The sequence below is a fragment of the Rissa tridactyla genome, chromosome 3 (genome assembly GCF_028500815.1).
Source record: "Rissa tridactyla isolate bRisTri1 chromosome 3, bRisTri1.patW.cur.20221130, whole genome shotgun sequence".
Taxonomy (NCBI): Eukaryota; Metazoa; Chordata; class Aves; order Charadriiformes; family Laridae; genus Rissa; species Rissa tridactyla.
In genome coordinates, this window is record NC_071468.1 from 78,859,273 (window position 1) to 78,874,128 (window position 14,856).

The following is a 14,856-nucleotide window of genomic DNA, read 5'->3' on the forward strand; positions in this document are numbered from 1 at the left end:
CAGTGTAATTTGTTGGTGTCTCCCAGCAAAGCCAATTTTATACCCAGGTGTACCCGCAAACCTTGGGTTTAGACAATTAAACGATCTAGTCATCACTTGTTTAGGCCATAAAAACCCATCTGTGTGAAAAGAAGCACTTAACAATTCCAGTATTTCAAAGTGTGTCTGAGTAACCCTTTATCATGGCAGTTACAGCAGTTTTTGAATGTCAAAAGAAAATACTAATACATTTTTAACATGAAAAGTTTCGAAAACCTAATTCCAAACAGCGTTTGTGTGAATGTGATTTAAAACTGCAGCAATACGATAACCCGCTGGTCTTGCCTGTAGCTCTGTTTTGTTGTCTGTGTAACACATGCAGCACAACGGAGTCCTTCATAAATAGGCTTCCTTAGCAGAGCACTTTAATGTGTATCTGATAAACTTTTTTTTTTTTAAAGTAATAAGAATGGCCCTGCAATAGAAGTGTGTTATGACTATCAGTATTTTTTTCAAGAAAATTTGAATTTTTAGCTTGTATACAGACAGTCTGTCAGACAGGACCACTACCTCTTGCTCTTTTCTTCTCAAATGGTATTTCAAAGATATCTCTAATCTTTTTGGTCATCAAATGCCAGCTGTTTACAACCTTGTACCGTTGTGGTGGTTTAACTCCAGAAGAGGGTACTGAGAGGAAACAAAAGTCCCAAGTGCAGATGCCAGTTTCAGAGTGAACAATGGAAAATAATCCTGTTTGACTGCTGTCAGGGGAGTTCTGTGGTTTAACCCTCATGCTGAAAGTTTAACTAGAATCGACGTAACTTGCACAAAAACTCTTATTTAATGTCTTACCAGCAATAGTTGTGGTGTGCACTCCGCTCTGGCAAGCTCCGTGAGTTGCTGCTTTTCTAAAAGATTGTCTCAGAGCAACGCGATCGCTCTCAGTCAAAAGTTACGTGGCCTTCACCTGGCAATCTTGTTTTCTCTGTGGTTGTTTACGGGGGTATTTTCCATAATTTTAACACTGGCATGCTTTTAAGGCAGTTAGGGCTGTGATCACGTACCCACCCGAGGTTTGCCCGGTACACCGAGGAGTTTTTTTTTCACAGCCAAGGCAAGTGTGCAAATGCACACACCTTTCATATGTGAATGGGCAGCCACTCGTGTTGTCATTTGTGGAGAAGAATTAGTAATGGTGAGGAACCGATTGCCAGGGACACAGCGTTGGGCACCTCATGCAGTCAGGATTTGCACTGAATTTGGGGAGAATACTGTGCCCGTGGCCGGCCACAGGGATTGAACCTTGGGAGGCTATGCCGGGTCATAGCAGCGTGGCTGTCCCATGTCTAGGGTTCTCTGACGCCTGGGGCCAAAACAACAAAGAAACCCTCTCTTACAAAATCCTCTCATGAGGGAGCTAGGACAGGATCGTCAGATTGAGATTGTGTACGCTTTGTCACAAACAGGTGTATGTTGAGCAGGTATGTGCTGTTAAATTAATTGGTCATTTCTCTGTAACTGTGGCAGGCCCGGGCCGGACGTCTCCCTACCTGAGAACTTCGGCAAAAATGAAGCCAATAGAAGAAAGCGTTGAAGATGACGTCTTTGAAGCACCGTCTGCTGATAAGCTTGAACTCCAGCGGCTGCCTTAAACAGATGTGTCCTCAGGCATATCAGAGCTTGTACAAAGCTCCGGTGCAAGAGGAAGAAGTTGAACTTGGGAGGAACCTGAAAGCTAAAACCACCTCTCCGTGTTTGAATTTACCACCGCGTATGTCAGTGGCTTCTAGATGGAAATGTCACATTTTATTTTACTTCTAAATAAAAATTAAAAAAAGAAAACAACTTGCATGGGTTTTATTTTTGTTTTCTGGACATGGGTATTTGCTTTATTTTTACTTTGATTCTTGCCATTGTAAATTTATATTAAGTGGCTAACTAGCCTGAAATTTCTGGAGGCTTATTCAGTGCAGAATATTCACAGTCTTATTTCTGTGAGTTTCTTGGAAGCCTGTATCTTAATGTTTTTCAGTGGGAGATTTTGAAACTATCTTTCCAAAGCCATCCTGCTGTTGTCTACCATCATTGTTGTGAGAGTCTCATGGGAAATAGTACACACGTTCTTCTGCACCTGTTGGGAGGTATTTGCCTCCAATTCTGGCATTTACCAACCTGACTGCTTGACTCTACAATTGTAATAATGACTTTTCTTCCCCCCCCCCCGCCAAATATTTCAATTTGACATTGCCTTTCCAACCTTAACTTTTTTCTTCTTTAGATAACGGTGTTACCCTGAAGTCTGTGTAGTCTGTTTTCCTTAGTCTTACCCATGGAATGATTGAGCTGCTCTGCATTAACCTTTCCACACAGCAATATGAGTGGTACAAATGACACTTGATGTAGGAAATTCAGTTCAAACCTCAAAACTGAGTAGCTGCCAGTGCAGTAAAACACAATCTCATAACAGGAGGCATCAGGAAGCCTTTATAAGACGCGCTTGTAGCAGTCCTGTCTGTGATACGTGGAGACGCGTGGATGGTAACTCTCCCGTGCTTTGACAATTCTTGAAATTTGTTATGCAACAAATAATGTGTTTTAACTAAACATAACAGAAAACAGATACTATTCCATTTATTCAATTGCACAAAACTCCAATACATAAAATACTAGAAGTTTGGCATAAACTCTCAAGCAGTCAGAGGTGTCAGGGGCTGGTTTTGCTCTGTTTTCTGTCACTCCACTTTAATTCTAAAATTTACCCTGAAAAAGCATCTTTGAATCAGCCTGCGTCTGACTTGTATAACCCTTTTATTCCCTCAAAAGCTTGTGCAATATCAAAATGTGCAGATAAAGCGATGGGAAGTTTGACCTGCATTGTCAGCAGTCCTGCTTCCGTGAATTTAAATTCAGTGCTTAATATTACATCAATATATCTTGTGGATCAGTCAGTTTTGCATTATTAAAAATGTTGCATGGAGGCGAGACATCCTTACTAATTTTTGTAAATAGATGTAAAATATCTTTATGCCACACATGCAAAAGAGAGCACATTGGCTTCTGTTGGAGTGGATGTAGTTTATCATCTAAATCTGATTTAATGTTACAAAAGTCTTCGCAGGTAGAAAATAGGAAGTCTTGCAGCTGTTGGCACAAGTGTTAGTTGGAACAGCTTTCAAACCCACTGGTTTGATAAACCAAAATGACAAGTAGGATCAGTTGTGAGTCTACTGGGGTACAACGGATTCAGCAACTAAAACGTAAATGCATATTTAAAATGATGCCACATTTTTAGTAGCTGACTGTCAAATACTAACAACTGAACTAGATTACACCATGAACAAAAATACAGTAGACAGCAAGAAATATATGAATATGATAGAAAAAATATGAAACACTCTCCATGCAATAAAATGCACACCAAAGGAGAAATGTATCCTCATAACTCCAGCAACCGCTTGGTGTAAACATATAGACTTGTTTGAGTTTTCTGATGTCCTGTTCCTTTTAATAAAAAGAAGAAGAATTGCAGAACATTTCAATAGAATAAATTGTAGAAATACAGGCTTATTTAGGTTGAGATCTCTGCAGGCCGTCTGATCCAGCCACTTGTTCAACAGCAGGGTCAACTTCAAAATGAGTGGAAATGTCATAATGATGGAGACAAAACTATTAAGAAGTGCTGTTACAAGAACACAGCTACGTGCAAGGATTTCATGTCTAAAATGCTTACCACCTTCTTGGATTACAGCACAGACAGACTTTGTAAATAAAACAATTCGATATATTTTTGCAGGTCAAAAAAAAGCTCTTCCAAGTAGTTCATTATCAAGCTGTGTCAGTAACACGATGGTGAGAGACTCGCAGATCGGTGGGTGAAGGCTTCCTTGCTCCCGGCAGCAGCTTCAAGCTCTGCGTAAGAAGTGACGTTTTACTCCCATTCCAGATAAAATGGTCCCTGTGGGATAAAATGTGTCAGCAAGAAGGGTGCTGCTGCATGGCTATTAATGATTAGAACTAAAAAAATCACATAACAAACTCATTTGGCCATGCTGAAAATATGCAAAACCCCCTCTCCTCCTTCCTGGACTACAAACAAAAGATCTTTTACACAGAGAAAGCAAGTGCATCATTGGTTCGATGTCTCAAGGACAGTGGCTGTATCTCTGAGGTTGCCTCTTGGCTACTGGGAAGGTGAGAGAGGAAATGGGAATTATTTTATTAATTTACTTATGAGGAGATATAGGAAGCCATGTCCTTGTCCTGATGTAATTTTCCCAAACTTCTGCTGTTTTCAAACTCCTTTAAGGAGGAAAGCCAAGCTGGTGGAATAGAGCTCGTATAGTTTAGCAATAACCTGAAAACCCAGAGTGGCTGAAGTAAAAACAGCAGTTTCCTTTCTGCTCCTTCCCTCTCCAGCAGAATAATTTCTCATGTATTGTTATCAATTCAAGCAGTATTCAATGCCTGGAGAGATTGCAACTCCTGAACAGAATTTGTCTTAAAAATCCTGGGTGGGGGAGGGGGGCGGGGGGGCCCTGCAGGAGCAGAGATTTGTGTCCCCCTTGTGTACCCCAGCTCCAGGACCATAAACCTCTCTGCTGGGAAAAAGAACCAAGCCATCTTTGAGCCTGCAAATTGTCACACATGCTATGGATACCACAGCAAATAACACTGCAAATAATGATAAATCACTGTGACAGTCTACCAGAAACAATATATGAACATTACCTAAAAATACATAACTGGAAATTTTAAAATTCCCGATGAATGGGTAAAATTAATAGCAAATAAGTTTACTTATAAACACAACTTGCAAAATCTGTTTACCTCTGCTCCCGTTGTTTCAAATAGAGTTGTTACGGAGATGACAGAAGTTAAAATAGGCTGTAGCCTGCTTTTCTGTATTGAATGAGGCACCCTTTCCATGGCTGTTGCAGAAGGGAAGTAAAAGCATCCTGTAATAATTCAGATTTAAAGGAGTGTTTGTGTGCATGGGTAGAAGATGGGCTGTAAAGCCAGTTTTAGCTCATTCCAAGGTGTGACTAGTAAATCAAACATAAACCAACATATGCCTTTAAGTCCTAATATCACGTTCTGTTGGTCATAACTGCTACTATGCAGCAGATGTGAATTATACTAGCAAATATTTCTTTTTACTAACCAGAATGCCGGGGGGGGGGGGGGGAGGAAGGAAGGTACTTAATCAAAACGTGGGAAGTTTTTATGTTTTGTGATTTCAAATTCTTCAGTTCTGTGATTTCGGTCCATTTATATAGATACCGCAAAACACATATGGAGTACCGTGTTTGTTAGGGAGACTGAATTAAAAGGCATTAATCGTCTGTATGAAGAATTGTCTTAAGAGAGTCATTTCAGGCTCCGTCCTGTTCTCATTAGCAAAGCGCTGTTTGTCTCGCTCTTAAATCGTGTGGAATGAACTTCATGTGGAGCTGACCCAGCATCTCCTCAGCTGTAACTCATACGCACGGGAGCTTGTGTCCTCCCGCCCCAGGAGGTAAATCCCCTTTGAAGAAGCTGTCCAAAGATTGCAAAAATTAATTTGGGCATTTAGAGAGCATTCAGAAAACCGGCTGTAGCTCAGCGCTTGGGAAGTCGGGCATGTAAAAAATGCTCCAGCTGCGGAGTTGGTGAACCTCTAGGCTTTGGTTGACATAAAGAAGGGTGCTAGTCACTACCCACAGCATGTGCCTACAGGCTGAAAACCAACTCTCAGGTTCTACTCCATGATGGATATTTGCCGTAAATAGCAAGCTTAGAACAGGTCAATTCAATGATCAAAACTATTTCAATAATGCGAATGTAGTTTAGATAACCCTGGTTTTTTCTAATGGTCATTTTATAAGCAAGCCAAACATATTTAAATTTTAAAAAAATAATGTGTTGAACTGGTATGCAAATACTAAATGCTTTATTAATTATCATAGACTATTTCCCTTTAAGAAATAAGTGCAACTGAATTATAATCTCCTTATGGAAAATAGGCTACTTTATTTGATATATGCATTAGAAAGAAAAATAAAGACCTAACAAAAGAGATGCTTCGGAAAAAAAAAAAAAAAAAAAAGAGTAGCTATGCTGATATAGTTCATAGTTACAAGCCAAGCGCTCGGTTCTTCAGTAAATTTCCAGCATCTAGGTAGAGCCTGTTGCAAAAGCAAAGACTTGGAAAGTATCTCCACATGCGGAAGGCAGCAATTTCTTGAGCAACATTGTGCATGATAGGCTGTCTCAGATACATTCACAAATCATCCGGATGGGGTTTCGGGAAGTGAAATTGTAGTGACACATTTTAACATTATTACTGGAATCACAGCAACAGTTACTTTAATTATTGTTTCAGAGAGTAGTCATAGGAAGTGCCTTAGAGTAAAATGTTGTTTTTCTGTCTCTGGTGCCATGTTGGACACAGCTGCTTCTGATTAAAGGCGAATGGGTTCTCAGTACTTAAGGGATTAATAAGAGAAGGCAAACCATCTTAATTAATTAGCCCTGACATTTAAACTTCCTGAGAGCATGACAATGATAATATGAGAGTCATTAGAGAGTGCATGGAGGCGATACGAAAGCAAAAGTTGCAGGATCACTCAGTATCGATTGCAATACACTCCCTATATTTTTTTTTTTTTTTTCAAAAAGGAGAGTACTGCAGAGTGGCTCGACAGAGACAAGTTGGTGGGCTCTTATTGGGCCATTTAGCAGAACAAATTGCTTTTTCAAGTTGATAAAGTTATTCTGACTACAGGTAGAATAAAGCATTTTCAGTGAGTTTACATATCAGCTGAATTTTAGTTCACAAGAATGTTTACTTAGCACTTAATGAACATAAAATAAGGTACAAACCTAAGTATACAGCCATGCCATGCCATGCCATGCCATGCCATGCCTGTGTTTTGGCTAAATACCTCTGGAAGCCCGAGAGCTTTCTTTACCAGAAACCTCTTTAAGACCTGTAAGTCAGAGCTCGAGTAGAAATCAGGGCTTTGCAGAGGGATGGGCATAAGTTGTATTGCAATCTCCAGACACCTACTTTAGCTATCGGATGCCTCAAATGAATACTGTCCAGCCATTGCAATTTACCGTACTTGAAGTCCTCCTTAACTCGCTCCTGGGGGATTAATATCCGTTACGGCCACATCCTGATTTCCTGTGCAAAGTGCTTTTGGGATAACAATTCCCCGCCATCCTTTGTAGCAAAGAACAGATCAAAAGCAATGCCTCTTGACACGCATCCACTTGTATGTGACTGCATCGATGCCGTTGTGCTCTTGGTGCTGCTCAGTGCTCTATTCTGTTCCAGAAAGCTAAGGAATTTAATAGCAGTATAGACATTGTCTGCCAAAATACTGTGAAGCAACGTGAATCTTCTACACTTTTAAATGCTGAAGAAAGCAAGCTCTCCTTCAATTTTTTTAACAATAATTTTCCTGATCACACCACCCTCTGGAGTTTTACATTGTGGGGGTTTTTTTATTGTTCCATGTACTTGGCTTCTCTCCAAATGATGTAAAACACACGGCAGCAGGCAAAATGGCTTATGGTGAAGGGAAGAAGCGAAACTGATAGTATATAAAATGCTCTAACACAAGGAAAACACATTCCTCTTCTTATTCCATTCGTGTGGAGGTGACTTAAGATGACAGGTTTGTCTAGATAGAAGTAAAAGAAACCCTGGGCAGCTATCTGATTGCAGTTGCTCAGTCTGGGAAGCTTCATGTACTGCAGAGGTTCATGTAAATGGCAAAAGGGTGAGAATGAGCCCTAATGCAGGTGTTGGTAAAGACAAACAAACCCTCCTTTTTTTTTCTTCCTTTTTTTTTTTTTCCCCACTTTATGCTTGCCACACAAACAAGTCCCTATAGTTTGAGAACGTGGGTTTCTCATTCTAGCAGACCCTCAGCTGCCAACCTGACCTGCTTGCCGGGGGCTCAGATCTAGGACATTGTGGAGTGTCTCACAAGGTAGACAGGTCCCATGTCTCTCTTGTACTGAGGAGCCCAGACCTGGCTCACCAGTGCTGAAGGATCACCTCCCTCAACCTGCTGAGAACAGGTTCCAGAGGACTGGAAGAAAGCAAATGTCAGTCCTACCTGCAAGAAGGAGGACCTGGGGAACTCTAGGCTCATCAGCCTCATCTTAATTCCTGGGAAGGGGATGGAGTGAATAATCCTAGAAACAATTTCCAAACATCAAGGCCAAGAATGTGGTTGGGAGTGATTGATATGGATTTATGAAAAGGAAATCCTTCTTGACCAACCTCATGGCCTACAGTGGACTGGCTTGGTGGATGAGGGGAGAGCAGTGGATGTTTTTTATCTTGATTTTAGCAAGACTGTCAACCCTGTCTGCCATAACATCATCACAAACAAATTGATGAAATACTGGCTACATAAGCAGACAGTGTTGGACTGAAAACTGTCTGAACTGTCAGGCTCAGAAGGGTTGTGATGGTGGCCAGTGACTAGCAGAGTACCCCTAGAGTCAATGCCATAGTCGATATTGTTTAACATCTTCATTAATTACCTGGATGATGGGACAATGTGTACCCTCAACAACCCTTCAGACAATACAAAATTGTGAAGAGTAGCTGACAGATTAGATGGTTGTGCTGTGGTTCAGGGAGACCTGCACAGGCTGGAGAAAAGTTCCTACAGGGATCTCCTAAGCTCCACAAAGTGAAGTGCAAAGTCCTACACCTGGACTGGGGGGGTCACCAGCTGGAAAACAGCTTTGCAGAAAAGAACCTGGATGTCTTGCTGGACACCAAGTTGTACATAAGCCAGCAACGTGCCTGTGCTGTACAGGGACAACAGTATCCTGGGCTGCTTTAGGACGAGCATTGCCAGCAGATCAAGGTGGGGGTGATACTTATCCTCTACTCAGTGCTGGTGAGACATGTGGAGTGCTGGATCCGGTTCTGGACTCCCCAGTACAACAGAGACATGGACATATCAGACCAACTCCAGTGAAGGGACACAAAAAAGATGAAGGTACTGGGGTATCTGTCCTACAAGGAGAGGCCGAGAGAGCTGGGACTGTTCAGCCTGGAAAAGAAAAGGTTCAAGGGGAACTTATCAATATGTACGAATACCCAATGGAAGAGAATAACAAAGATGGAGCCAGGCTCTTTTCAGAGCCCTTTTTCCATTGATTTTCCTATAATCTCACTCCTTTCCTCATTTTCACCTGTTTTCACCATTTAGCCAGACTTTTTCTGTACTCCTTTTCCAGCTTGGTTTCATGAGTAACGTTTTTATGAAAAGTTTTCCAAGAAAAATCTTTATGAAAAGCATTTTCTATAAAAACTTTTCTTGGCTAAAGATTTCCAGGGTTTGGTTGTTGGTGTCTGCAAATACTTACTTTGGCTTTCAAGGAACACTTTCTGAGGACTACTGCTTGCTGAAAGGTGGCTTCTTAGAAAACTAAACAGTGATCTGTGTTTATCTATCTCTCCACCTTTTCCTCCTCATATAATTTTTCAAAAGCTGTCACAGGACTACAAAGAGGGGCGAAGGGAGGAGAGGATCCCTTTCAAAAGTCTGCGAATTTAATTTTCTAGTCACATCCCCAATCTGGGCCCTTAGGCTACTTCTCCATGCAGGGGTACCCAGGAGAACTGGCAGGTGACACTGCTTTTTGGCAGAGTTGCTGACTTAGACTTAGAAAGGGCATGGAGCACACCTACGCCTGGCTAAAGGGGATATGAAGGTGGCATTATCCTGATTTCTAAGGGCTTGGGATGAGTGTGGATGCATGAGGCATGTAGTCACTTCCAGGGGAGCGAGATAGAAACCCTTGGTCCTGCTCAGAGGCAGGACTTTAAAGAGATCTAAATATTAGTTTAAAATCACAGCGTTATTGTTCTATTGACATTTTCCTATCACACCTCCACCATCATTTCCCTTTCCTGGGGCACACAAGCATTGACCTGTGCCCAAAGCACAGCCAGGACTGAACTGTGAGCTGGGCTGGGGGAAAAAGGGTTTTTATCTTGGCAGGGGTATGGCACTGGGACCAGTGGCAACAGGGAAAACCCAGGTGGAGACGGGTGATTCATTTGGCTGGGTGTGAGGAGAGGAGAGTGAGCTGAGACGGCAGGAGCAAATCAACACATGGATGTGGCAGAGGTGATTTCTGTCTTCTTGGAGTTGAGCTACATCATCCTCTGTGCTTGGGAAAAATCCACTGAAGATGTGTTTGTGGGACGTTCTTAGACTGCTGTTGCTGTGGTGTACGTCTGTGCCGGTTGTTGCCTGTGAGCTGGGGGGAGGTAAGTGATCCTGAGCACAGGGCAAACACTCTGTACAGTCCCTGCAGCAAACCCACCGGGGTTTTTCCTTCTTAAAAATAAGGCTGGATCTAGTCCTGTGCTCCAGCTGGTATTTCGTCTTTGTAAGTGTAGGGAGGAATTGCAATGATACAATTTTCTCTAAAATCAAATGATGCTTGGTGGCGAGGATGGGAAATTTGAGTTGCTTTTCTGGAAACCCTGTAGAGAAATGAAGGTCACACCAGCATTGTGGGGCTTGTCTGGCTACCTGTCCCTTTCCCACTCCCTTTCCTCTTTCCTTCTTTGAACCAAATCTGGCAGTAGGGACAGTTATTGAAGGAAACTTTATTATGCTCATTTGTAGACTTTTGCATGCTCACCACATTGCGTTGACAGCAGTTGGCGTTATATTTGGAGGAGTAACTGTCTAATGGATTACTTGTATTTCACTTAGGGTGTATTGAATAGAAAATGTTTTTTACATGCACAGGGCGTGTTGTAGAACACCTTACAGAATGCGAAAGTTTAAATGTCAAAGGGGAAATCATATTATATAAATAGGAAAAAGTGGAGTTTGTTAGAAAGTTTTGGGTTTTTTTTTTTTTCAAAAAAAATTCTCTCCTGGTGTGTGTCAGACATCCTTTAATCGCATAAACCTAGTACTATGAGCTCTTTTTGAGGAGGGCTGGGGTAGTAAAAGACCAAGAAAATGTATTTGTAGTGTGTGATTGCTGGAGAACTTGAATTCTTCTCAACACCCTGCGGCGAATGCCTGCTCCCTCTGCTGCCCCATCCTAGAAACGGGGGTTCTGAGCCTCCGCAGCTGAAAAGCCAAATATAGACCCCTAAATAACCTTTTAAAGCAAATGTGTAACAAGATGAGTGGGGCTTATTTTTTGCGTTTTATTTTAACGGGCTGAGAACCTTGGTTTTCCTCACAGAAGAGATAATAGTTTGGGTTCAACATATTTAGTTTGTGTCCTAAATGGCACATGAATACATAGGTGTAGGTATCCATGGGATATTACCATGGAATCCATGGAATTTTTCTGTTACTTTCATTTAAATCAGTCAGTTGGAGCTAATTACAGTTTGCCCACAAGTTGCTTACATTGCATTCAGCTCAAACCGGTTTATTTTTGCATTGACTGTCTTAACGGATGGAGACTCCACTAAATTTTACATCTCAACTCCACCCTTCATAAGCATCTAAGAAGACCAATTGCTTTCTGAATGTTACCTTAAAAATGGAAGCAGCAAAGAGAACTGAACTGGTAACTCTTCTCTGCTGCAGGTACCTTGTCAGGGCCAGGGAAGGTGGAGCTGGGAGGCAGCGTGATGGCCAAGCCGGCTCCTAAACTGCTTCTAGATTGCTCTCAGCCAAGTGTTTCTTCCAGTGCAGCCCGACAGCCTGATCGCAGCTGAGGTCTGATCGACTCTCAGATGCTGTAGCAGAAACGAGTTTTGTATGAGAGCACCTGGGAATTTGTGCTGTTTTGCTCAGCAGAGGAGAAATCTAAAAGTTGCTCGGGTTGGAAGACAAGAATGCAGACAAACAGCAGCCTCTACTGGGGAGAAACCTCCTGTGCTTTTTGCAAATGCTGTCTAGATCAGTAGGGAAGCCAAAAAAATTCAGTTAACTGGAAAGACATTGATTTGGCAAAGACTGTGGAAACACTCGCAAACTTCAGGCTTGGTGATGAGCCAGATGAGCTTAGAGTATGTCTCGTGGTGCCCAAAGTAAGCGATGGAGGTAACATTTCTCTAGGCTGGGGTGAATAAATATAGTTATGATCATAAACTTTTGGGAGAAACTAGTAAAATGAATAGAATTGTTTTAATAATTGGTAGATCTGTAAGCTTTCCCTGCACAACTTCACCAGAAAGCTGTTCCCATTAAAGAAGCGCACAGCTACAACAGTGTACCACAGGCGAAGCTGCAACTTAAATATCCCAAGTTTCTTCCTGATTCCTCTCTTCCTCTTAGAGATGCTTTCTCCACCTGAGTTAGAGGCAATAGAGCCCACTGAAGAAAGACAAGGGAAAAATCAATCGTGCAGTGAGTAACTTAATCATGTCACGGAAAGAATGATCACTAAGCTATTCATGTCTTGAAGGGGTTGATCTGAGTTCTGCTTTCATCCAGCATCATATTTATCGTGCTATACAGTGCATTTAGAAGTACTAAAAAGTGCTGACTGAGGAAAGTAACGGAAATCCCCAGAGGAGTCAAGTTGAAAAGGGAGATGATGTATGTAAACAGTACGTGGAATATTTTAATGGCTTCTGGAGTGGGGAAAAAATTATTTTTCTTTTCCGTAGAGGGATGTGTTTCTGGACAACTTTCGCTGTCATCTGGCACTTGCCAATTCTAAACTTCAGTTTTGAAAATCAAACCCTCTTATGGGCTTTCTTACCATCTTTTTGTTTTCCTTACCAGCTCTGTTGACTGGATACCATGTATATTAACCTTAATGCCCTAATATTCAAGCCCAGTTCTGGCTTGTACTATGAAGACAAAAACATTACTGAGCTGTTATCAAAGGAATTTTTGGCATCTGCATTATGGCTCTTGCAGTGTGAGTGGTGCTCTCATGGCTGGGTAAATGGCATATTTCTCATCAAAGCCTGCCTTGCTATGATTTTAGTACATTGTGCAGCAGATTAATTTTGGCAGGTAATGTTGTGGCAGTCCTAAGGCATTCAAGATCCTACTCTGCCTTTTCCCCAGTGTCCCTTGCCCCTTCGGAATGGGGCAGGGGAAGGAAAGATGAACCCATTTCTCCAGGGCTTGTCTGGCCCGACCTGGGGATCGCCACCTCGCAAGGTAGGATAGGTGGGTGTTTTGTACTTGCCTACTGCTGACCTGCTTAAAACTGCTGCAAAAGGAAACTGGGGTTAGTGTTGGTTTGTTTTTTTTTTTCCCCTCTCCTTTGGGCTTCGAGAACAACTGTTTGTTCATCCCTTTGAGCCAGCCTTCCCCGTAAAAGGAGAGACATCAACATCTGCTTCTTCCAGCCTACTGGAAGAGCTGGCACTTTTTTTTGCATTTATTGCTTATACCAGAAGCTGTCACCTTATGGTGTGGTACCTTCAACAAGAAAAGCTGCTCCAGCTGGGTCCTTGGCACTGATGCTAGAACAGAGCGAATTCCCTCAGATGTTTGCTTATATGATGTTTCGATGTGTATCTCCTCAAACAAACTTCTTTCAGCAAAAATTATGTGTTGTTGATACACATCCAGTAGCTGGCCCATCACAATTTTCCTTTTTTTTTTTTTTTTTTTTTTTTTTCTTTCTTCCACTGCTGCCAAATATTTCACGGATACGTTTTGTCCTCTGAAAAGTACTGCAGCCTGCTTGGCACTATTGAAATCCACCCTGCTAAATGTGTATGTTCTTCCTCTAACCCTGTACTCGAAAGGGCCTGCAGTCATCCCTTTTAGCTTCATGCCATCTGAGGGCACTTTCCATCCCCCCGTTGACGCTGAGAGCATTGAACAGGGCTGGAGCCACGAGCGGGGCTTTAGATTCCCTTTCAGAGGAGGAAGGTCACTGGTGTAACTATCACAGGGGAGACTCAGCCCCATTAGGGCATTTTCACTGCTGAATGCGAACCCCTGAACTTCAGCTGGAGTGGAGAAGACCTATCATCTGGACATGGTTCAGGAGAGGAGCTATCTGGAAGAATGATACAAAAAATAGATGGGGTTTGTAATATGAGTAATTGCATGAAAACATGAGGGAAAATACCAATCTTCCTCTTTCATCTATTGCTGATTTCCAGCAGAGATAAGGCTGCCAGCACTGCGGAAAGAAGAGAAAAATAATACAATGCTTGTGTTGGCGTGTAGGTAAACTGTGGGAGTGCAAAATAAGAGCTCATCCTACGGGGACTTCAGTTGCGATTCTGTGGTGCCTCGGCGAGCCCAGGGCTGAGAGCGGTGGCCGGGCACTTGCTCTGGCACCGGAGAAATGTGGTGTAGCTGGAAAAGCTGCTTACACACGCGCACAACCCCTCCGCCTGTTCGCGGAGCTCTGCCTTCAGGCAGCTGGGCTTTGCTTGTCTCAGCCGTCACCGAGAACAGCCGTGGAGGTTTCAGGGTGTCCGACGCAAGTTCCTCCTGGCCGGCAGGAGCAAGCTGAGCAGGGGAAGGAGGGGAATCATCCTGCCGGTGCTGGCAGACAAAAATGGACTTGGGCCCCTGGGAATCCTAAGTTCGGCTCACAGTCTGAGAAGGGGTTATTCGAAATCATAGATGGGGTGTTATTTTGCATGATATAACCTCCATGGTCCCATTTCTTCTACTTGAGCTAAGAGTTATGAGTCTTTGTACTTTCCCAGGAACATCCATTGGATACAGGGCGTTGTGCTTCTTTGTGGGGACAATTCCTCATGTAAGAAACACGTACATGTAGGGGCTGCTGACCTGCGTTAATAATGCTCATAACAGTGACCCTGCAGTGATGTGTCCTCAGATTTCTTTTGAATGGGCTGCATAATGTCTGTGGGCATCCCGCTCTCACGGGATCCTGCGAGGTGGGTCTAGATGTGTATCTAGAGGCACACCTCTGAAATAAACAGCACAG

The 14,856-nt window shown here is 42.6% G+C and overlaps 1 protein-coding gene across 1 annotated transcript in view; it reads left to right on the forward strand.

Moving 5' to 3' along the window:
* The window catches only part of BVES (blood vessel epicardial substance), a 33,965-nt gene extending 32,147 nt beyond the window's left edge, over positions 1-1,818 (forward strand). The window contains exon 8 of the mRNA XM_054196362.1: positions 1,507-1,818. Coding sequence (XP_054052337.1) covers positions 1,507-1,631 — 125 coding nt within the window. The 3' untranslated portion in view covers positions 1,632-1,818. The remainder of the gene's footprint in view (positions 1-1,506) is intronic.
* The last annotated feature ends 13,038 nt before the right edge of the window (positions 1,819-14,856 follow it).